The following is a 22035-nucleotide window of genomic DNA, read 5'->3' on the forward strand; positions in this document are numbered from 1 at the left end:
CATGTTTGAATTTTATGTCTTTTGTTAGGTGAAGTTTTCTCCCAGACTGCTTTGCTCTTGAAAATGTCTTCCTTTTAAATGAGAAGAATAAGCTCTAATCAAGGGACTCGTTTCTAAAATAGTAGAGTATGAATTAGTGAGCAGGTGGTGCAGGCTTGGTGGCTTTGTGCCTTCAACTCTGTTAGTTCCACCATACGTTATCTGTGACATACTTGGAAGTTCAGTGTTTCCAGCATCTAATGGCACAGTTTACAATTGCGACTTTGCCCAACACAAGTATTTTAAGCATATGTGCACGTGTGCGTGCACACACAGCCACACACCCCTTAAAAAAAACAAAAACAAATATGGATCATTGCTTTTATTGGATAAATATAACTTGGTTTATATTATACAAATTTTCATCTTTTATTAACTAGCATTTTCTAAGCTTCTAGTCTGAAAAAAATAGACTGAATATTTTTTCTTACACTTTGACAGAGATAGGCTTTAAACATTTTTTATGAGCACAGGTGAAAAAGCAGGAAGATTGTCAGTTAAGTCGATAATAATTCCAAATGTCAATCTTATCTTGCTGTAAAATTTCACTTCAACCTTGTTGGGTTTAGCCAGTATTAGCTTGAGGATTTGTCCACAAAACTCCTGTGGGAGGATGGACGCCCAGTGGCCTGGACAGCTCACTTTCCACCCTTTCGTTGCCTGTCTCTCTCTCCTAGGTTTGTGAGTTGCCTGCTGGAGCAGCCTGAAGTGTTAGTCACCGGTGCAGGAAGAGGACATGCTGGCAGGATCATTCACAAGCTGTTTGTGAATGCCCAGAGGGTATGTGAGAGTCAGTATTGACTCCATCATGATCTCTCCAGACCTCTACTTGGGAAGAGGCTGTTTTAGTTCCCACACGTGGCTGACCACACTCATGTCACCTGAGTGTAAGTGTGGGCATTGGGCTTGAACACTGAAGAAACAATGACTTCTGAGTCTTTGAAATCCATTTGATTTCCTGCATGTTGAATTAAAATGATAAGTGTATTCTAGGACCTAAATTTTAAAAATTAGAAGAGTCCAAAATCCACTGTTATAGAAGCTGGCAGGGACTCAGTTAGCAATGGCCAGGGCCGTGCTGTGGGAAAAAATGTTTACTCACAGGTACTTTCAAATTAGAATGGAGTTCAGTTTTACCATCTTTAAACCCTATGTAGGGCAAAGTGGAGTCACAACTCAGCTTGAATTATAAATATAATTGTTCTTGTAATGGTGAGGAGATCTACCTTTGAGGTTTCCTAGAAAAGAAGAGGAAAACTTCAGATTTTTAGGGCTATGGAAACAGATTTCAGCACAGAAAGAAAGCCCAGTTTGAAAAATTATCATAACCATTACCTCTAGTAATGAAAGTAAAGATTTTAAAATTATATAGTATTTTGGTTACTGGCTAAGGGCTCTGGCATCCCACAGATAATTCTCAGTTCAGGGCTCATTAATATTAGGGATTCTGATAAAGGTGTTATGTGCCCTAATTACACGCTTCCCCTTATATGGCACTGTGATTACACTAGAATGACCCAGTTTTGAGAGAGTAATTTTCAGAAACAAATAAGAAAAAGAATTTCTATGGGTCTACACGTGGAATAACAACTGGATAATCCCTGTAGAGTTGGTCTGGAGTACAACTAGTTAATATATTCATATTCATAGCCAAATACACGATAGGAATTATTAGCAAGAGCTAAAATCTGAGTTTGTTTATGGGGCAGCTCCCTAAACTTCAGAATTTCAAATTAATAACCAAATATTTATTTCCTTATAAATTAGACTTCTAGCAAACAATAGATGCTTGCTTTGATTTATTTTGTTTTTCTCTTTGGCATGAAAACAAGAACCGAGTTTGGTTCCACATCTGATAATATCTATCCAGTTCACTACCTAGAAGCTTACAAGCACATTTCCTTGTTAGCTACCAATATAAATGTTCCTCATATTGCAAAAATTCTTTCCTCTTTGATCATTTTTAAAAAATGACATGTTGGCTGGGTGCGGTGGCTCACACCTGTAATCCCAGCACTTTGGGAGGCCGAGGTGGGTGGATCACCTGAGGTCAGGAGTTCAAGCCCAGCCTGGCCAACGTGGTGAAACCCTTTCTCTACTAAAAATACAAAAATTACCTGGGCGTGGTGGCGAGCACCTGTAATCTCAGCTACTTGGGAGGCTGAGGCAGGAGAATCACTTGAACCCGAGAGGCAGAGGTTACAGTGAGCTGAGATCATGCCACTGCACTCTGGCCTGGGTGATAAAACTCCATCTCAAAAAAAAAAAAAAAAGTTAAGTGTTAAGAGGATTTAAAATGTGAAGTATTTACGTTTTTAGTCCTGAGATTGTTACTTATTTTAGATAACTAAGCAAAATTATTTTCCCCAAAATAGAAATAACCTCCTTACCCCCTCTACTGACTGCAAGTAAAACTTTGACAATATAGGAACTTTTATATTTATTTATTCATTTTTTAAAGAGAGGGTCTCACTCTGTGGTCCAGGCTGGAGTACAGTGGCACGATCATAGCTCACTGCAGCCTTGAACTCCTAGGTTTAAGCAATCCTCTCACTTCAACCTCCCAAGAAGCTGGAGCCACAGGCGTGCACCACCACGCCCAGCTAATTTTTGTATTTTTTGTAGGGACGGGGTCTCACTTTGTTGCCCAGGCTGATCTAGAACTCCTGGTTTCAAGCAATCCTCCTTCCTTAACCTCCCAAAGTGCTGAGATTATAGGTGTGTGTGAGCCACCACACCTGGCCTAGAAAATTATAGTAAAATATTAATCACATAATCTCACTACCCATTGATGGTTTAACATCTAGTATATACATATGTATATATAATTTTAAAAGTAGGGTTATATTATATAATTACTTCATTATTCTTGTTTTCCACTTAATATACTTAAGATATCTTTCAAAATCACTAAATACAGGAACATAGTATATCATCTTTCAGTAGCCTCATTGTATAGCTAACCCCCTTAATGGCTACTGAAATTGTACATCCATCTACATTATGTCATTTAAGAAAAAATTTTAAAGTTTTCAGACCTTGTATTGAATGTTTTTAGGGAATTGATAGACTGTGTAATACATATAACAAGCATCTGGTTGGTACATTTTTAAACTCAGTTCTTAAATGTCTGGCTGAAGTAAACTGTTAGAATTTATTCATGTAACTTTTCTTTTCATTAGCTGATACTTTATATCAATTTTACTAATTAGTCAAGATTTTAACACATTTTTTAAAAAAGTTGTGATGTAATTTCACTTGGTGTTTTTATAGCTTATAGTAATTCTATATATTTATAACTTTTCTTTAAAATTATAAATAGTAATAAGCCTTATCATGATTATAGGTATCTCTGGTATGTACATACTTAAATGGAATTCAGCAAATAAATGACTGACTGGATTTCGCTTCAGACTTGCTAGATTGAATAACTCTTAGGCACCTATTCCTAAATTCACTGGAATATCTATTTTTCAAGCCATGAACACTTTTTTTTTTTTTGCATCATACTTCCCAGTAAAGGAGCTAGGTTTTTGTTGGTCATTTCTCCCATTAAATGACATCATATGTCACCTGTTGAGCCATGGATGCGTGAGTAGTGGTAGATGTCTGCTGTAGTTGACAGCTAGGTGTGCTGTGTTTGGTGTGACTTTGTCTTGAATATTCTATTGATAGGATCATGTTCCATAATGTAGTGCATACTGTCTTTGAAATAATCCTGAACTCCCTTGTCTAGCCCTATTTAAACCATCTTGCTTGTTTCCCTTTCATCACTGTTTCTTTTCTTACCCCTTCTCAAGCTGACTGAATCTTCTGATGAGGTAACAAAATAGCCTTTGCCCCTCATAGTTCCTTGTTCCTTCCCATCCCTCTAATTTCATAAGGTCATTAACACTAAACCACCTCTCTCACAGTCTGGATTTGGCTTACCTACCTTGCTGATGTTTAGCGCAACATGATTTCAATGTTTCCATTGCCAAAACAATTTTTTTCCAAATTGATGGTATTAAAAAAAGTGCAGTAATCAGAATTAAAATTGTAGGCTATAAATGAATATGCATTTTATGTCATTTCAATGAAAAAAATAGATGCCTTTAATATTGAGAACTTCTCTTTTGTGGTCATTGCTATATGGGCCTCTATCACTTCGGCATCACATTAGCTGCCCAGCAAGCAAGACCAATGCCCCCACTTTTAATTTGGCAAGTGAACCTTAAAAAGAATCAATTAAAAAATTCTAACCCAGAGTCAAGATGAAAATCATCTTTTCACTCTGGAGAAAAACAGCTCCTTACTGGACTGAGGCTGTCAGACGTAGACTTGGGTCATTGCTGGAAGAAACATAGAAAGCAGCACAGCTCCGAGGTCCTTTTTCATCAGATGTATGAATATGGCCTTCTCTCTTCAGAGCAGATTGCCTGGCAGTCATCATCCCTCCTGTCTGTCTGCAGCCCGGCTGCTCATGCAGTGTCTCAAGCTTCTTGCATTTGCTGTGTTATGTGGTTTTTGAGTAATCTTAGCATATAGCTGACTGCATTACTGAGTAACGTGGGACATTTTCATATCTTTATTATGTTAATTCATCTGTCCTTCAAAAGCATCTGAGTTTAGCATTTGACCTGCTTTTGACTTTAGCATTTGATTCTTTTCCAGGCTGCAGCCATGACTCCACCAGAGGAGGAATTGAAGAGAATGGGCTCCCCAGAGGAAAGAAGGCAGAACTCCGTGTCAGACTTCCCACCCCCTGCTGGCCGAGAATTCATTTTGCGCACCACTGTGCCGCGCCCTGCTCCCTACTCCAAAGCTCTGCCTCAGCGGATGTACAGTGTTCTCACCAAAGAGGACTTTAGACTTGCAGGTGCCTTTTCATCAGATACTTCCTTCTTCTGATTCTTCTAGCATTACTCGTTGGTGGCTTCAGAGACAGTGCTGCCTTCTCCTGCGGGAGGGAAGGTACCAGGGAGAACCTGGGAGGTCCTGGAGAGGGCCCTGTCCAGTTGGGTGATCAGGAATCAAACCAGCATGAGAAAGACTTCCCAGCACGAAGCTTGAGCTGTGTCGTTTCGTGGAGGGGGCACTGAGAATGGGTTTGAGCTGTTGAGAGATTTCTGCCCTAGAGATGGCCTTTGTACATGGAGTGGGGGGGACACAAACACATCAGACACTCTGTCCTCACCCTGGCGGGATGGTGTTCATCGCATTCTCTTATGTGACCGGCCTCTAGGCTAGTGGCTGCATTCGTGGTCTGTGCAAACACTTCGTGGTTCTATATATCAGCAGCAAGTGTGCAAAATAAAGGACCTGTTAACTCAGATTTCTGGCTATTTTGGTGGTAGCTTCTAGTCCCAGAATCTGTTTTTAAAATACTACATGACATTCTGTCTATTCAATTACCTGGTGGTCATCTTTCTTGTACTAATTAACTGTTGATGAACATTTTGGATATTCTAGGAGAAAGCCTATAATTTCACGTAGTTTCTCTTTTTCATGTAACTGTAACCTAAATATATTACTTCTGATAAAACTATATATCAAATGTCACTGCAAATTAGTTTTATATCTGTCTTATGAGATTTGTCTTACTTATTTTTCTTTTGGTTGCCATGTAAGTTATGGCCCTGAAAATCGTCTCCCTCCCCTTCTCTTGCTGTACAGCATGCGTTCTCTTTTTGTGGTTGCTGGCTGGGTACTGTATTTAATGAAGTAGAGAATAGCACTTGCAAAAATACAGTCTTGGTACCTAGAGACTGTCATGCAGGTAGTATAATTTGGTATATGTGCTAATGCATTGAGTAGAGGATTATTTTAACACACTATTTTGCTTTTGTATTGTAGTTAAAATAATCGATGGGGATGCGTAGCCCCCCCATGTGAGGATGACATCACCACATTTCTAGTTTCATGGAGCTCAAGATGTCTTGTGTCTGTGTCGCTAGATGGCCTCTGCTTGGTAATCTTAAGTTATTTTTAGGCCTAAAATTCCCACATAAATCCAAAGTAAAAATAGTTATACTGAAGCATAAACCTTGCCTGTGTAATTTTAAAGAATTAATAGAGCTGTGCAAACCCTGTTATTTTTGTAAAAAAAAATACGTATCTGTATATAATGTGTGTGTGTGTGTGTGACATATGCACACGTCTCTGTGTATGTGAAGTAGGGGAGGCCCTGGGGGATGACCTCCCAGCCTTTATGATGCTTTTCTCTATGCTGCTGGACTTCATTCTTACTGGTCCACGCAGATGCAGGCGGCCTGAGGCCAGTGCTGTACCAAGTAGAAGACAGTTCCTAAGGACACAGTTTGTCTGTTTTCTAACAAAGAAAAAGTCTACAAAGGAGAGGTTGGGCGTTACAAAGGCATTGTGAATCTAATAAAAGGAAAGTGTCGCTTTCTGTGGCGTTTTCTTTCATTTTCTCTTGCTGAGGCATTTCAGTCTCATTTCATGTAGTTTTGTGCTGTCTCAGCTCTTATGTTTGCAGCCTGCTGAGCCTAACAAGGCAGTGGTCTCAAGAACATTCTTTGTGCCTTTTTAAAGTACTCCATTTTATTGTTATGATAGTTATGTATTTATTTCACAGATATTTTTAAGTACCCACTTTGTGTCAGGTACAGTACAAGCAATGAAGATAAAACAGAAACCAAAACACACTCCCTTACAGGGAAAACTGACACTACGTTGCCACAGAATGTTGAGTATAGGCAACTCTGCCGTGTGGATCGGAGGGCCTGCATTTATCCTACAAACAATTGAATATAATCCTACATTCATGTATTCATTGGCAGTGTGGAGTAATAAATGCAGCAATGTCATAAAGTGTTGTAGGAGTTTCTTCACCCAGGCTTTCGGGATCAGGAAAATTACCCCAGAGGGTGTGATTTTGGGATTGAGACCAGAAGCTGAGTAGGCACTGGGGAAAGCATGTGGGGGGCGTATGGGAAATGGCTTGCAGAGAACCAGGCATTCCTCCAGCCCTGCGTGCAGTGAAATCATAATTTTCATTGTGAAGTGCTTTATTTCTCCACCTCTTCAATCTGGTCTCGGCCATGTCTTTCTTTGGTCAACAGAGAGAGACTTGACAAGTCCTTGCACATTGGGGCTTTTGCCCTCCCTTCTTGCCAGGAAGGAGCCTTGAAGCCCACTCTAGGGTGAGAGTTGGGGCAAAAGGTAACTGACAGGAGGGGCAGAAAGCGTATTACAAGCAGAGGAATGGAATGGGCAAAATCCCAGAAATAAGGGAAAATGTCTATTTGGGGAGGAGCCAACATTTCTGTTTGGCTGAAGTGTGGTATCTAGAGTGGGAAGGGGCAAGAAATGAAGATGGTGAGGTGAACTAAGGCAAGACCAAGAAGTTTGGGGGAAGCCGCAGCTACAAGTTAGTTAGGGCTTTGCCTTTGGGGCGGTAGTGAGCCACTGAAGGGTTTTGTGCAGGGGAGTGACATGGTGGGTTTTAGAAAGGCCACACTCTGGCAGGAGAGGAGATGCTAAGAAAGTATACAGCTGTCCTAGATCTTGAGCTAAACTGTCTGCTCCTTAGAAGGAAGGTGGCAATTACAACTGCGATGTGTTTTTTAATCCACCTGTGTGCCTGAGACCGTGCTCCTAAGAGGTGCACATGCTTGTGAAATGGCCTCTCCAGGGCCCTTCTACCCCCATACATTCCTATACCACTGTAATAATTCAGACTTTTCTTCAAGTTGGAGTATTTTGAAACCCTAAGCATTTATGTTTATATTTCATTCATTAGTCCAGCAAATGTTTATTGAGTACCTGCTATGTGCCAGGCGTCAGGGAGACAGCAGTGACTAGAACGTGGAAGACCTGGTGCTCAGGAAGCTCACAGTATGGGACACCAAGTATCAACAGCTGCTCTAGGAAGGGAGTCTGTCTTCTAGGAGGTTTGATAAGGGAGGGCTTACGAGGCAGTGACACTTGGGCAGAGACTGAAGTGAGGAAGCGTCCTGTATACAGATGACTAGGAGAAGACTGCAGACAGGGACTGGGCAATTGAAAGCCTGAGGCAGGAGTGTACCTGGCGCGTGGGAAGCACAGAAGGAGGAAGGCCAGTGTGGCTGAAGGGGAGTGAGGGCAAGAGGAGCAGGACAGAAAGTTGCACACGTGCAAGGGCCAGATGTGCAAAGCTGTAGGAGTTGAGATCTGTTTTCTTGATTAAGAAGGGAAGCCATTGGAGAGTTTGAACCAGGGAATGTCATGATGTGACATTTAAAAATCTCTTTGGGGCCAGGCGCAGTGGCTCGTACCTGTAATCCCAGCACTTTGGGAGGCCAAGGCGGGCGGATCACGTGAGGTCAGGAGTTCGAGACCAGCCTGGCCAACAAGGTGAAACCCTGTCTCTACTAAAAGTTAAAAAAAAAATTAGCTGGGCATGGTGGTGCGTGCCTGTAGTCCCAGGTACTCTGGAGGCTAAGGCAGGAGAATCGCTTGAACCCGGGAGGTGGAGGTTGCAGATCATGCCAAGATCAATGCCAAGATCATGCCATTGCACTCCAGCCTGGACAACAGAGTGAGACTCTGTCTCAAAAAAAAAAAAAAAAAAAAAATCCCTTTGGCCACTGTGTGGAAAATACACTGCAGAGGCTGGGGTGGAAGTAGTGAAACTAGTGAGATGAGGGGAGGTGAGAGCACTCTGGACTGGTGTGGTAGCCATGGAGGGTAAAAGGGATCAGATTTGATACAGATCTTGAAGGCAGAATGTGCAGAATTTACCAATGGATTCAATGAGGGTCTGAGAGTCAAGGATGACTTGAAGGTTTGGGACCTGAGTGAATGATGCTGTCATTTACTACGATGGAGAAGACAGGGAAGAGCAAGTTGTGGGGCTGCTGCGAGTGATGAATTTGAGCTTGGGACATGTTAATTTTGAGAGGTTTATTAGGTGGCTGTGGTGGCCAGCCTCCTGCCTCCAACTCACACACCCTGTGGAGTTCCCCAATCCCACACCCATTGTACCAGGGTTAGTCTCTGACCAACAGAACATGGAGGAAGTGTTGGGATGTCACTCCCAAGGTTAGGTTATAGGAGCCATTGCAACTTCTATTTTGGTTCGTAAAGAGAGGCCCACATGGTGCGGAATGGAAGGTCCCTGCCAACAGCCACATGAGTGAGCTTGGAAGTGGATCCTCCTGGCCTGCAGGTAACTGCAGCCTCAGGAGGGACCCTGGGCCTGGACCACCAGCTAAGCCACTCCCAAATGACTGACCCTCAGAAACTGTGTAAGATGTTTATTTTTAAACTGCTAAATTTGGGGGTAATTTATTATGCAGCAATAGATAACTAATACCCAAGCGGTTGGCTATGTAAGTTTGGAGCTTAAGGAAAGGGTTAGGACTTATAATATAATAAATTGGGAAACATAGATAGTACTTAAGCCATGGACAGTATGAGGTCACCCAAGCAGAAGAGGTCTGGGGATTGAGCAGAAAGGAAGAGGAGGACAAAGACTGACAGAAAAGATGAAGAAATAGTTACTGAGGCAGAAGGAAAACCAAACGTGTGATGTCTTAGAAGTTAAGAAAAAACATACTTCAAGAGGGCAGGAATTGATCAATTGTGTCAAATGCCACTCAGATGACAAATAAGATGAGGACTAAGAAGCGACTGTTGTGTCTGTCTATGCAGAGCAGCAAATGCATTCAGAGAGAGGCAAATACTTCTTACTGGGAAAGAATAGAGAAGGGGCTGCCTCAGTACCCCTTTGCTAGCAGGGTGGGTGCACTTAAAACTTCTGCCCCAAGCCAGGTGGGGTTTGGGTTTCTTGCACTGCTCCTTGCCAGGCATTGGTGGGCAGGATGTGGAAGGGGAGAAGGTCATGAAGCAGCTGCCAGTTTGCCTCAGTCCAACAGGTGGCCCGTCTACTGTCCTGGCCCCTACTGCCAGCTCCTCTCTTCTGGGCACGCTGTAACGCATAGAGGTGGGTGGGTGGGTGGATGGATGGATGGATGCCTTGATGCCTCTATCGCAAAAGAGGCCCCACTCTTGTGTTTAAATCTTCTGGCCTCTAATTTACGGCCATCTGGCATCATGAGACTAAGTTTGAGAATATTAGCTCCCGGGAGCCCAAGGACTCTGCCGCTGGCATTTCTCTGGCTCTCAAAAGTGGAACTTGGCTAGTTCTTGTAGCACAAACTCAAGCTACTTCATCTAAGCACAACTTCTCTGCCAACTCGTCCCCTGGCAGCTTGTGATGTCTGACAGGTGGTCATGGATAGATCCCTCCAAAGTGGAAAGTCCCCCCTCTTGCAGGGAGCATTCTTGGCCTTAGCAGCCAAGGATGCAGCTGAACCAGAAGACCCCCAACTTGGGACCCCATCCGGAGAGGGTGGGGACATGGCCCAGCCCCTCAGGGTTGGGACCCTGCCACCAGCCCACCCACAAGCCCCATGACAGGAGCGCTGTGTGACTTGTGCTCTGGAATGGCCCCTCCTCTTCAGCATGTGCCCCAAAATGGGATGTTGTCCCAGGAGGCGGTCTCCATCCCTCACTCATCCAGGAGTCTCCCAGCCTGCCTGTGTGCCAGGCCAGGGCCTTGCCTTAAACAGCCTCCTCTACAGACACCTTTGCTTCCATTAAACTTTGCTTCAGAAAGGTGGCCTCGGCTGTGGCCAGATGGGACACCATCAGTGATGGGACACCATCAAAGCTCTTCCAAAGCCCCCCAGCCACAGGACGATTTGAGTAAATAATGACTTGTCCATGCTATTTGTTCACATTCCTCTTTCTCAGCCCTATTTTGGCCCAAAACACTATTTTTGCCCATGTTACATAACGAGGGAAATGCATTCTTAGTAACCCACTGTCACTGTGCTGTGTTATCTTGCCTATATGAAAAAATGAAATATTTTTAGAGTGTGAATTTCCCAAACGTCCTAAACTATTCTGGGACTGAAGTCACAACATCACAAAGGGAGTGTGACGGTGGGAGGCCCAGCCTTCTCTGTGGCTGTGGCTGTGGCTGAGTCCCACCCAAGGGCTTCCGTTGCCACTGAGGCTGGGTTGGGATGTGCCCTATCCTGCCCTGTCCCAGTGGCAGGTAGCTGTCTCTGCACAGGGCTTTCCACTGTCAGCAGTGGACTCTGCAGCCTAGAAATAGTCTTCACTGATTTTCTTGACTCCTGTTGTTATTTTGGGGAAAAAAACACAAGCAATGGCCTGTCCTCTTAGGGACTCAAGTAGGAGGCTGAAATATCCCCATTGGGGGTTAGTCCAGGTGAGCAAATTACCCTGAATAAGTGTGTAGGCTCCCTCCCTGCCACCGAGGGACATGGTAAGAAGGCTTCCCCAACACAGGTGTTAGCAGGGTTAATGCTGTCCCATCAGTAAAGCAAACCTGTCCAAAACGCTCAGGGGTTTTTGCCATCTGGCTGGGGAGCCAGACATGTTTCTTTTGTGTGTTTATCAGCTCCCCAGGTGTGTCCTGGTAGACAGCTGCTCCCAGGAGCTGGCATAGAAGCAAACCTGCAGGAAAAGCCGACCCACTCCAGGCATGTGGAAGCTGCTGGCAGGAGCCCAGCAAGGATCCAGCTGGGTTGTAATGGAAACAATGCAACCAAAAATCCTTGAGTGAGCCGGGATAGATGTGGCCTCATCACTGAAGATTTCATCTGAGACCTCTGCAAATACCCAAATTGTATATGCTCTTAGAGCAGATCATTTTCTCACAGGTAAATAAAAATCTGTGTTAAGTAGAAATTATGAGTGGCCTGCTCCCCTGCTACCCACTTAACTTTTCCTTTCTTCTGTGTGTTCAGACGGAGAGAAAAGACAAAAGCTGGGTCACTTCTCAGGACAGAACTTGGCAAAGTGGCCATAGAGCTGATTTAGGGGATACATTTTCAATTAGGAGACAGGTTTTCAAATTTGAATTCTAGGTTTTCAAATTCGAACTCTATCAGATGTGGTAGAGAGCTACTGATAAATTTGGCAAAAGATATGCAAGGTTTCCAGAGAGAAAATCATGAACCTTTATTGAAAAAGAATTAAAAGACATTTAAGTTGAGAATGTCAATATTGCCATTGTTATATTATTTTGGTAACATACCATTGTTCTTGTACAGAAAGATAGGGTACCACAAAGATGTCCATTCTCCCCACAATGACATATAATTCCAAACAAAATCCCCAAAATACTGTTTTTTGGTGAAATTAGAATAGTTGAATCTGAATTGTATATAGAAGTGCAAAAGGCCATGAACAACCAAGCAATTCTTGAAGAATAAGGTCGTGGATATTGCTCTATAAGATAGACTTACTGTAATGCTATACTATAAAAGAGTATGGTACTACCCTATGATCCAACCATCCCCCTACAGGATGTCTAACCAAAGGAAAGGAAATCAGCATATCAAAGAGATATCTGCACTCCCATGTTGATTGCAGCACTGTTCACAACAGCCAAGATGTGGAATCAACCAAAGTGTCCACTGGCAGATGAATGGATTAAAAAAAATGTGGTCCATGGCCCGGCATGGTGGTTCATACCTGTAATCCCAGCACTTTCGGAAGCCAAGGTGGGTGGATCACTTGAGGTCAAGAGTTCGAGACCATGTTGGCCAACATAGTGAAACCTCACCTCTACTAAAAATACAAAAATTAGCTCAGCGTGTTGGCACATGCCTGTAATCCCAGCTACTCAGGAGGCTGAGGTATGAGAATCCTTTGAACCCGGGGGACAGAGGTTGCAGTGAGCCGAGATTGCACCACAGCACTCCACACCTGGGTGACAGAGGCAGACTCTGTCTCAAAAAAAAAAAAACACACACACACACACACACACACACACACACACACAAAATATATATATATATATGGTGCACATACACAATGGAATACTATTCAGTGATTTAAAAAAAAGAATGAAATCCTGTGATTTGCGACAACATAGATGAACAGAGAGGATATAATGTTAAGTGAATAAGCCAGGCACAGAAGAATGAATACTGCATGTTCTCACTCATATCAGGTATCTGAAGAAGTTGGTATCGTAGAAGTAGAGAGTAGAATAGTAGTTACCAGAGGCTGGGGAGGTGGTGGGGGGTAGCAGGAAATGGGAAGAAGTTGGTTAATGGGTACAAAGTTACAGTTAAATATGAGAAATAAGTTCTGGTGTTTTATTGCACAGTAGGGTGACTATAGTTAACAATACTGTATTGTTTATTTCAAAATAGCTAGAAGAGAATATTTTGAATATTCTTACCACAAAGAAATGACAAGTGTTTTATTGGGGGAACCCGCCCCCAGTATTTCAACATAGGTTCTTTCTATTTTCCATAAGTGTCAGCCGGCTGAGAAATAAAGAGAAAGAGTACAAAGAGAGGAATTCTACAGCTGGGCCGCCAGGGATGACATCACGTATCAGTAGGACCGTGATGCCCACCTGAGTCTCAGACCAGCAAGTTTTTATTAAGGGTTTCAAAAGGAGAGGGGGTGTAAGAACAGGGAGTAGGTACAAAGATCACATGCTTCCAAGGGCAAAAAGCAGAACTACTAATAAGGGTCTAACAAAGATCACAAGACAGAGGGCAAAAGCAGAACTACCAATAAGGGTCTATGTTCAGCGGTGCACGTATTGTCTTGATAAACATCTTAAATAACTGAAAACAGGGTTCAAGAGCAGAGAACCGGTCTGACCACAGATTTACCAGGGTGGAGTTTTTCCCCACCCTAGTAAGCCTGAGGGTACTGCAGGAGACCAGGGAGTATCTCACTCCTTATCTCAACTGCGTAAGACAGACATTCCCAGAGTGGCCGTTTATAGACCTCCCCCCAGGAATGCATTCCTTTCCCAGGGTATTAAAATTAATATTCCTTGCCAGGAAAAGAATTTAGTGATATCTCTCCTACTTCCACATCCGTTTATAGGCTCTCCGCAAGAAGAAAAATATGGCTCTTTTTGCCCGACCCCACAGGCAGTCAGACCTTATGGTCGTCTTCCCTTGTTCCCTAAAAATTGCTGTTATTCTGTTCTTTTTCAAGGTGCACTGATTTCATATTGTTCAAACACATGTTTTACAATCAATTTGTACAGTTAACACAATTATCACAGCGGTCCTGAGGTGACATACATCCTCAGCTTACGAAGATAACAGTATTAAGAGATTAAGTAAAGACAGGCATAAGAAATTATAAAAGTATTATTTGGGAAATGATAAATGTCCATGAAATCTTCACAATTTATGTTCCTCTGCCGCGGCTCCAGCCGTTCCCTCCATTCAGGGTCCCTGACTTCCTGCAACAGTGTTTGAGGTGATGGATATGCTAATTACCCTGATTTCATTATTACACAATCTATACTTGTATGAAAACACTGTACCCCATAAATATGTACAATTCTTATGGTCAATTAAAAGCAAAAGTTAAGGCTGCACATGGTGGCTCACACCTATAATCCCAGCCCTTTGGAAGGCTGAGGTAGGAGAATCACTTGAGCCCAGGAGTTCAAGACCAGCCTGGGCAACATAGCGAGACTCCATCTCTATAAAAATAAAATAGTAAAAATGGCTGGGTACAGTGGCTCACGTCTGTAACCCTAGCACTTTGGGAGGCCGAAGCATGTAGATTTCCTGAGCCCAGGAGTTTGAGTCCAGTCTAGGCAACATGGCAAAACCCTGTCTCTACAAAAAATACAAAATTAGCTGGATGTGGTGATGCATGCTTATAGTCGTCCCAGCTACTTGGGAGGCTGAGCCTGGGAGGTTGAGGCTCAGTGAGATGTGATCATGCCACTGCACTCCAGCTGGGGTGACAGAGTGAAACCCGTCTCAAAAAAAAAAAAAAGGAAAAATTAGCCAGGCTTGGTGGCATGTGCCTGCAGTCCCAGCTACTTGAGAGGCTGAGGCTGCAGTGAGCTGAGATTGCACTGCACTCCAGCCTGGCTGACAGAGGTAGACCCTGTCCCAAAAAACAGAAGTTAAAAAAAAAAAAAAAAAAAAAAAAAAAAGAGCATGGCACTGACTTAAAGTAGTCCAATAGAACAGATAGAGAGTTCAGAAGCAGACTGTCCATATAAGGAAACTTGAGTTTTGATGGAGACAGCAAGGCAGATCAGTGGGAAAAGATGGAATAGTCAATAAACCTCTCATACAAGGATGAGAGGTTATCCTTGTATCCCATGAGGAAAAATAAAATTGGATCCCTACATCACTCCCTACTCAAAAAATCAATTTCTGGTAGACTAAATACTGTTCTGTAAAACACAAATACATAAAACATTTAGAATACTATGTGGGAAAGTAGCTTTAAAATTCCAAAGCAGGGAGGTCTTCTTAAATAAACACAAAAGAATATGAACCATAAAGGAAACACAAAGAATATGAACCACAAAGGAAAAGATGGATATACTTGACTCCATTAATATTAAGGACTTCTGTTTAACAAAGAAAGAACAGAATGAGGCCGGGTGTCGTGGCTCACGCCTGTAATCCCAGCACTTTGGGAGGCCAAGGTGGGCGGATCACAAGGTCAGGAGATCGAGACCATCCTGGCTAACACAGTGAAACCCTGACCCTACTAAAAATACAAAAAACTAGCTGGGCGTGGTGGTGGGCACCTATAGTCCCAGCTACTCGGGAGGCTGAGGCAGGAGAATGGCGTGAACCCGGGAGGCGGAGCTTGCAGTGAGCCGAGATCGCGCCGCTGCACTCCAACCTGGGCAACAGAGCAAGACTCCATATCAAAAAAGAAAAAGAAAATACAGAATGAGAAAAGACAAGCTAGGACTAGGAAAATACAGAATGAGAAAAGACAAGCTACAGACTAGGAAAATAAATTTGTACCTAGACAACCAATATGGACTATTATGCAGAACAGACTTTACAATCCCTCCCTTGAATCAGTAAGAAAAGACTAAAAACTTAATAGCAAAATACACACACACACAAAGATAGGAAGAGGTCTCTCATAGAAGAGGAAAGAGGAATGAGCAAAACACACAGGATAAGTTGTTCAACCTCATTAGTATTTTGAAAAATGCAAATCAAAATCACGAGACACCATTTCACACATACCAGATGGGCACACATTTTGAAGTTAGACAATATTCAAATGTTGACAAGGATTCTGAGCAACAGGAACTCATATTCATTGTTGGCAAGACTGCAAATTGGTGCAACTTTGGAAAATAATTTTGCATTACCTAATAAGGTTTGAACACATACATACCCTACAATGCAGTAGCTCTGCTCCTGGGATGTACTTTAGGGCAGTGGTCCCTAGACCAGCAGCATCAGTATCACGGGAACTTGTTAGAAATGCAAATTCTCCAGCCACTAGACCTACTGAGGCAGAAACTCTAGGGCTGGGGCCCAGCAACCTGGGTTTCAGTAAGCCCTTCAGGTGACTCTGATGCACATCCAAGTGTGAGAAGTGTTTGCACACGGCACCAGGAGAGATGAACAGCAATGTTCACAGCAGCACTTTAGAGAAACCACAAACTGGAAACTCTGATGTCCTTCAACAGTGGAAAGGATAATTATTTTATATCAGAATAGTTAAAAGAAATGAACTACTACTTTACACTTATTGGCATGGTGAGTATCACAAAGGTAAAACCGAGTGGCAGAAGCATGTCACAGGGACATATATGCAGTATAATTTCATTATCTAAAGGTCAAAAACGAGTAACTCAACAATAACCTGTTTAGGAATATGCACATATGTGATACTCCCATAAAGAAAAGCAAAGGGCTGCTTTCCACACAATTCAGGAGAGTGGGTCTGTTTATGGGGAAGGAAAGGGAACGTACTTGGGCAGCAGGGGACCAGGTTTAAAGGCAGAGGGAAGACTCTATTTTTAAGCTAGGTGGGAGGTACACTGCTGTTCATTTTACTATTTTAAAAAAATAGTTTATATTTAGGCCGGGCACAGTGGCTCACCCTGTAATCCTAGCACTTTGGGAGGCCAAGGCAGGTGGATCATTTGAGGTCATGAGTTTGAGACCAGCCTGGCCAACATGGTGAAACCTTGTCTCTACTAAAAATACAAAAATTAGCCAGGCATGGTGGTGCGCACCTGTAATCCCAGCTACTCAGGAGGCTGAGGCAGGAGAATCACTTGAGCCTGGGAGGCAGAGGTTGTAGTGAGCTGACATCACACCACTGCACTCCAGCCTGGGTGAGAGTGAGACTCTGTCTCAAAAATAAATAAATGAAATAAAATAAAAATAGTATATATTTCTAACCTAATGCGGGACTGAAAGTTTCCATCACAGAAGATGCAGGATTGCATTATCAAGTGGTCGATGCAAAGGCTGCAGCCAGCCCGCCGAGCCTGAGGCCTGAGTCTGAGGGTCCAGCTGGGAGCCCCCAGCTGGTCTGGCTTATGCAGACTGGCGGCAGCTTGCATAGTGATGGGGACAATTTTGGATCTTACGGCCGGGTTTGAAGGGATGAGTTAGGGAGGATGAGGGAATGCGGAGTCCCACTTCTGCCTCTCCACCCCGGGCCTCAGCGGGGCCTTCTCTTTTGCCACCTGAACTCGCCAGCCCCTCCGTGTCTCCTCTTCTTCCAGTAGGATAAGAGCTTTAGCCAGGGCCTGAGTGGAGGACGGAAGCCAATTTCCAATTTATGAGAACCTTTATAACAGTGCAGTTTTATTGTGTATGTCTTACGTATATCTTTATGTGTGTGGGTACACACACACAACAAAGAAAGGATATTTATGGTTGTGAGTGGTAATTTTTAAAAACTATTTCATTTACATAAGCATTTAGGAAAGTCATCTATCTTTATAAAAAAATCCTTTTAACAAATATTTCCCTAAAATAATGACAGATGGTCAGTAAGTCATTCAGTCACATGACAGAGATTCAGCCTCTCAGTGATCAAACCCAGCACTGGTGGCTGTGTGGAAGGGGGTTTAGGGAAGGCCAGGCTGGGTGTGGCCATGGGAAGATGCCACCTGGGGCTGCTGCTCTCCGGGTACATGGATGCTACTGTTTCTGGGAGTCACAGGTAGGCGAGTGCTGCAGAAACACGATCGTGTTCATCACTCGTTTCTCACAGCGCCTGTTGGCCTGCAGTAGTGGAAAGGATAAATTTCCTCTATGCAGCCGCAGCTGCATAGAGTACGGGAAAGAGCTGCAAGTCTTCTGGAGCTCAGGAAGGGTGCCCTCCTTTTGGGATTTACCCATCCTTCAAGATTGACTCCACAGGAAGTATTTATGCAAGGACTGGGGCTGACCCCACTGAGAAGGATTTAATGCATCCTCTCAACAAAAGACCTTCCCCAAGCAGCCTTTTTCAACGACAGGAGGCTGGTCAGAGATCCTGCCATCTGGGCTGTTAGCAGATCTCAGTGTCTGAAACAAGCAGGCTTCTCAGGGAAACTTCAACCAGGCATTGTTTTTCACAGAAGGCTCACGTTTGACAGGAAGAGTATGTAAGTTCCAGGAGCACAGGGTTGGGTTCCAGGGTCAGGACAAGAAGCAGGGCACCCAGAAGAGCAAAAGGGACCGAACGCTGCAGCCCCGTTATGTTCCCGACCCTCAGAGGGATAGACCCTTCCCTGCTGCGGCTTTTAGCTCCCACCAGGTGGGAATGTGCTGGGCAGGGAACAAAGACTGTCTGTTCAAATTGTCCCCAAACCCAGCTCTGAGCACATTTCCTGATTTGGAGGGAGGACGGGAGGAGGTGCTTCCACTGCAGGACTTGATCTGGAAGGCTGCTTTGGACCTCCTGACTTATCCGGCCCAGGCGGCTTTGAAAACGCCAAGTTCTCACCAGGAATTACCAGCTGACTCAGTCATAGGGTTCTGGACAGCTTAGGATCCTCCGACCCTCGATTTCTTGATTTCAGCAGGAAGATAGTTCTTTTGTTACCCTTCTCTAAAAGAATGGAAAATGTAATACTGCGTTTCCATGGAGGCCTCTAAAGAAAGATCATTCTCCTTTAGAAGAGCATCCAAGAAATTATACTCAAAACAAATCTTCTTTTGGCAGGACACCATTTAATCAGCTGAAAGATATTTATACCTGTGCTTATAATTCTATGGCTTGTCGTGGGAAGGGAGAAGAGGAAGTTAGGAATCAAATGCTCCCTCATTTTTCGGAGGAATGATTGGAAGACTCTGGGAAAACATCCTAAATTGTTAGGTTTGATATTCAGCCATCTTAAGTTCACTAGAAACAGTAGTTTTCTTGTTAATAAAAATAACCATAAAAATAGAATAACAACAGGTAAGGGCAGAGATCATGTCAATTGACTGTGAGGATGTATTTGGTCCCTCTGTTAATCAGACTGATAAAACAGTCCATAGAGCAGTTGCCTTAGTAGGAATTGTATACATTCTCACTGAGCACTGGAATTGGTGTTTTCTTCCTCAGCTATCCTGATTTGCTTCCTTTTGAAGATCCATGTGCTCTTGAGCCTTCCAGCAATACACCTATCAAAATGTTAGCTGTTAGGTGCAAAGGCCTGGCCCATGGCTGCTCAGAATCAAGAGCATTTGGGGGAGGTGGGAGTAGGATGCTGGATGAAAAGTTTACCCATAAAATACTGGCATGGGCTCCAAAATGATGCCCCCCAGCAGGCCTGGAAGCCAGCAACACCCAAGGAGACCTGCACTTTCCGAGGTTGAGCATGCTCAGCTTGTTAAACACGAGGACACACAGAACTAAGTATAAACCCACCAGGGTTCCTTTGGGATATTTCCATGTACCAAGTATTTCTGAACACAGTAAGCCAGAAAATGTCTCAATTCTTCCAGTGGCAAAATGAGGATATGATGTCTGCCTTTTATTTGCCACAGAACTCCTAAGATTCAGAACTGATTTTCAGCAAAACTACACAATGGGTGAAGCATGTATTTGAAATCCTGCCATTTCAAACTAATCATCCAATTTACCAATTGGTCAGGCCCACTCCTCAGACACCCCCACTTATGAGCCACCCCCCATTACACTTACTTAATAGGGCAGAGCCTTCATGCTAGCTAATCTAATGAATTACTTCCTGCCTGCACAGAGGAGGCCAGCTGTGACTGTCAGGATACATTGTGCCACAGATGGGCAAGCCTCTGAATCTGCTAGATGGAACATTCTTGAGGGGCAGGGACCATGTTTTATTTACACTGCTCTTTAACCCACCTAAATGATATACAATATATGACTAATTAATTGGGCATGCACATGAGTCTGTAGAGAAGTATATTTCCTATAATTCCTTTTAGCTAAGCTAGTGGCATTTCTGTTATGAAATAGTTCAGATTTCCAAATATGTGTATGTTGGAAGGTATACAGAATGGCAGTGATCACTGTGACTTAAACCAAACTTCAGAGCATGACTGTACCTTAAAGAAAACAGGTAACCACTCTCTGGGTTTTCTCTTAACCTGTGACTCACTTCTCTCTTTCTCTCTCTCTTTTTTTTTCTTTGAGATGGAGTCTCGCTCTGTCACCCAGGCTGGTGTGCAGTGGCGTGATCTCGGCTCATTGCAAGCTCCGCCTCCCGGGTTCACGCCATTCTCCTGCCTCAGCCTCCTGAGTAGCTGGGACTACAGGTGCCCGCCACCACACCTGGCTAATTTTTTTTTTTTTAATATTTTTAGTAGGGATGGGGTTTCACTGTGTTAGCCAGGATGGTCTCGATCTCCTGACCTTGTAATCCGCCCACCTCGGCCTCCCAAAGTGCTGGGATTACAGGCGTGAACGAACCACCGCGCCCAGGCTTTTTTTTTTTTTTTTTTTTTTTTTTAAGAGACAGGGTCTCACTCTGTTGCCCAGGCTGGAGTGCATTGAAGTGATCACAGCTCACCGTAACCTCTAAGTCTTGGCCTCAAGAGGTCCTCCCACCTCAGCTTCCTGAGTAGGTGGGACTACAGGTGTGCACCGCCACACCCAGCTAATGTTTAAAATTTTTTTGTAGACAAGGAATCTTGCTATGTTGCCCAGGTTGGTCTTGAACTCCTGGCCTCATGCAATCCTCCCACCTCTGCCTCCCGAAGTGTTGGGATTACAGGTGTGAGTCACCACAAGTAGGCTGCCTTGCTTCTCTTTATAGTTTCACCACATAGGAATGTATTCCCAAACAATACGCTATCAAGTTGAGGTTTTTTTGTTTGTTTTTTTTTTTTGAGACAGAGATTTCACTCTGTTGCCCAGGCTGGAGTGCAGTGGCTAAATCACGGCTCACTGCAGCCTTGATCTGCCAGGCTCGAGTCGTCCTCCTACCTCACTCAGCCTCCAAACAGCTGGGACTACAGGTGCACACCACCATGCCCAGCTAATTTTTAAATTTTTTGTAGAGATAGTATTTCGCCTTGTTGGCCAGGCTGGTCTCGAACTCCTGGCCTCAAGCTGTCTGCCCACCTTGGCCTCCCAAAGTGTTGGGATTACAGGCATGAGCTACTGCGCCTGACCTGCTATCCAGTTTAGCTTCTTTTTGACCTTCTTGTAAGTGAAATCACAGTGTATGTATTCGTTCTGATTTCTGTTGTACTTTGTATATGTGACATCACCATGTTGATACACATAACTTCATTAATTTTCATAGCTATATAGTATTTTATTATGTGAATATATCCAATTTATCCATTCTTCTGTTATGAACACTTGGGTTTGTAACAGACTTTTTGCTGTTACAAACAGTGGTCTCTGAGCAACCCGGGGAGTGGTGCCTCCATCATATGCAGTTCCTCTAGTGTGTACATTCAGTGAAGGATCTGCACCTTTGACTTCATTTAATAATGTCCAGTTGTTTTCCAAAGTGGCTGAACTAATTTACAGTCCCACTAGTTCTGGATGAAGATTTGTTTTAGTCTATATCCTTACAGGCTCTTGGGTGTTGTTGACAAAGACAATATTTTTTTTCTTTTACCAAAAATTTGATGATTGTAAAATAGTATCATTTTATGGTTTTGTTTTGTTTTGGAGACGGAACCTCACTCTGTTGCCCACCTGGAGTGCAGTGGCAAGATCTCGGCTCACGCAACCCCTGCCTCCCTAGTTCAAGCGATTCTCCTGCCTCAGCCTCCCCAGTAGCTGGGA

The 22035-nt window shown here is 43.5% G+C and overlaps 1 protein-coding gene across 9 annotated transcripts in view; it reads left to right on the forward strand.

Annotated features, from left to right (window-relative positions):
• Positions 1 to 22035, forward strand: part of RAB3GAP1 (RAB3 GTPase activating protein catalytic subunit 1) — a 199230-nt gene that overhangs the window by 108484 nt on the left and 68711 nt on the right. The window contains exons 23-27 of one of the 9 annotated variants that reach the window (XR_008522745.2): positions 717 to 819; positions 3840 to 3860; positions 4693 to 4897; positions 11456 to 11717; positions 12366 to 12563. Coding sequence is in view for 5 of the 9 variants with exons in the window: in XM_063712764.1 (XP_063568834.1) it covers positions 717 to 819; positions 4693 to 4897; positions 11456 to 11616 (469 nt within the window). In the remaining 4 variants the exon portion in view is untranslated. Of the gene's footprint in view, positions 1 to 716; positions 820 to 3839; positions 3861 to 4692; positions 6431 to 11455; positions 11746 to 12365; positions 17722 to 22035 lie in introns of those variants that run through there. The other 8 variants (XR_008522744.2, XR_008522746.2, XR_010135969.1 and 5 more) reach the window with 8 other exon arrangements.

The sequence above is a fragment of the Pongo abelii genome, chromosome 11 (assembly GCF_028885655.2).
Source record: "Pongo abelii isolate AG06213 chromosome 11, NHGRI_mPonAbe1-v2.0_pri, whole genome shotgun sequence".
NCBI lineage: Eukaryota > Metazoa > Chordata > Mammalia > Primates > Hominidae > Pongo > Pongo abelii.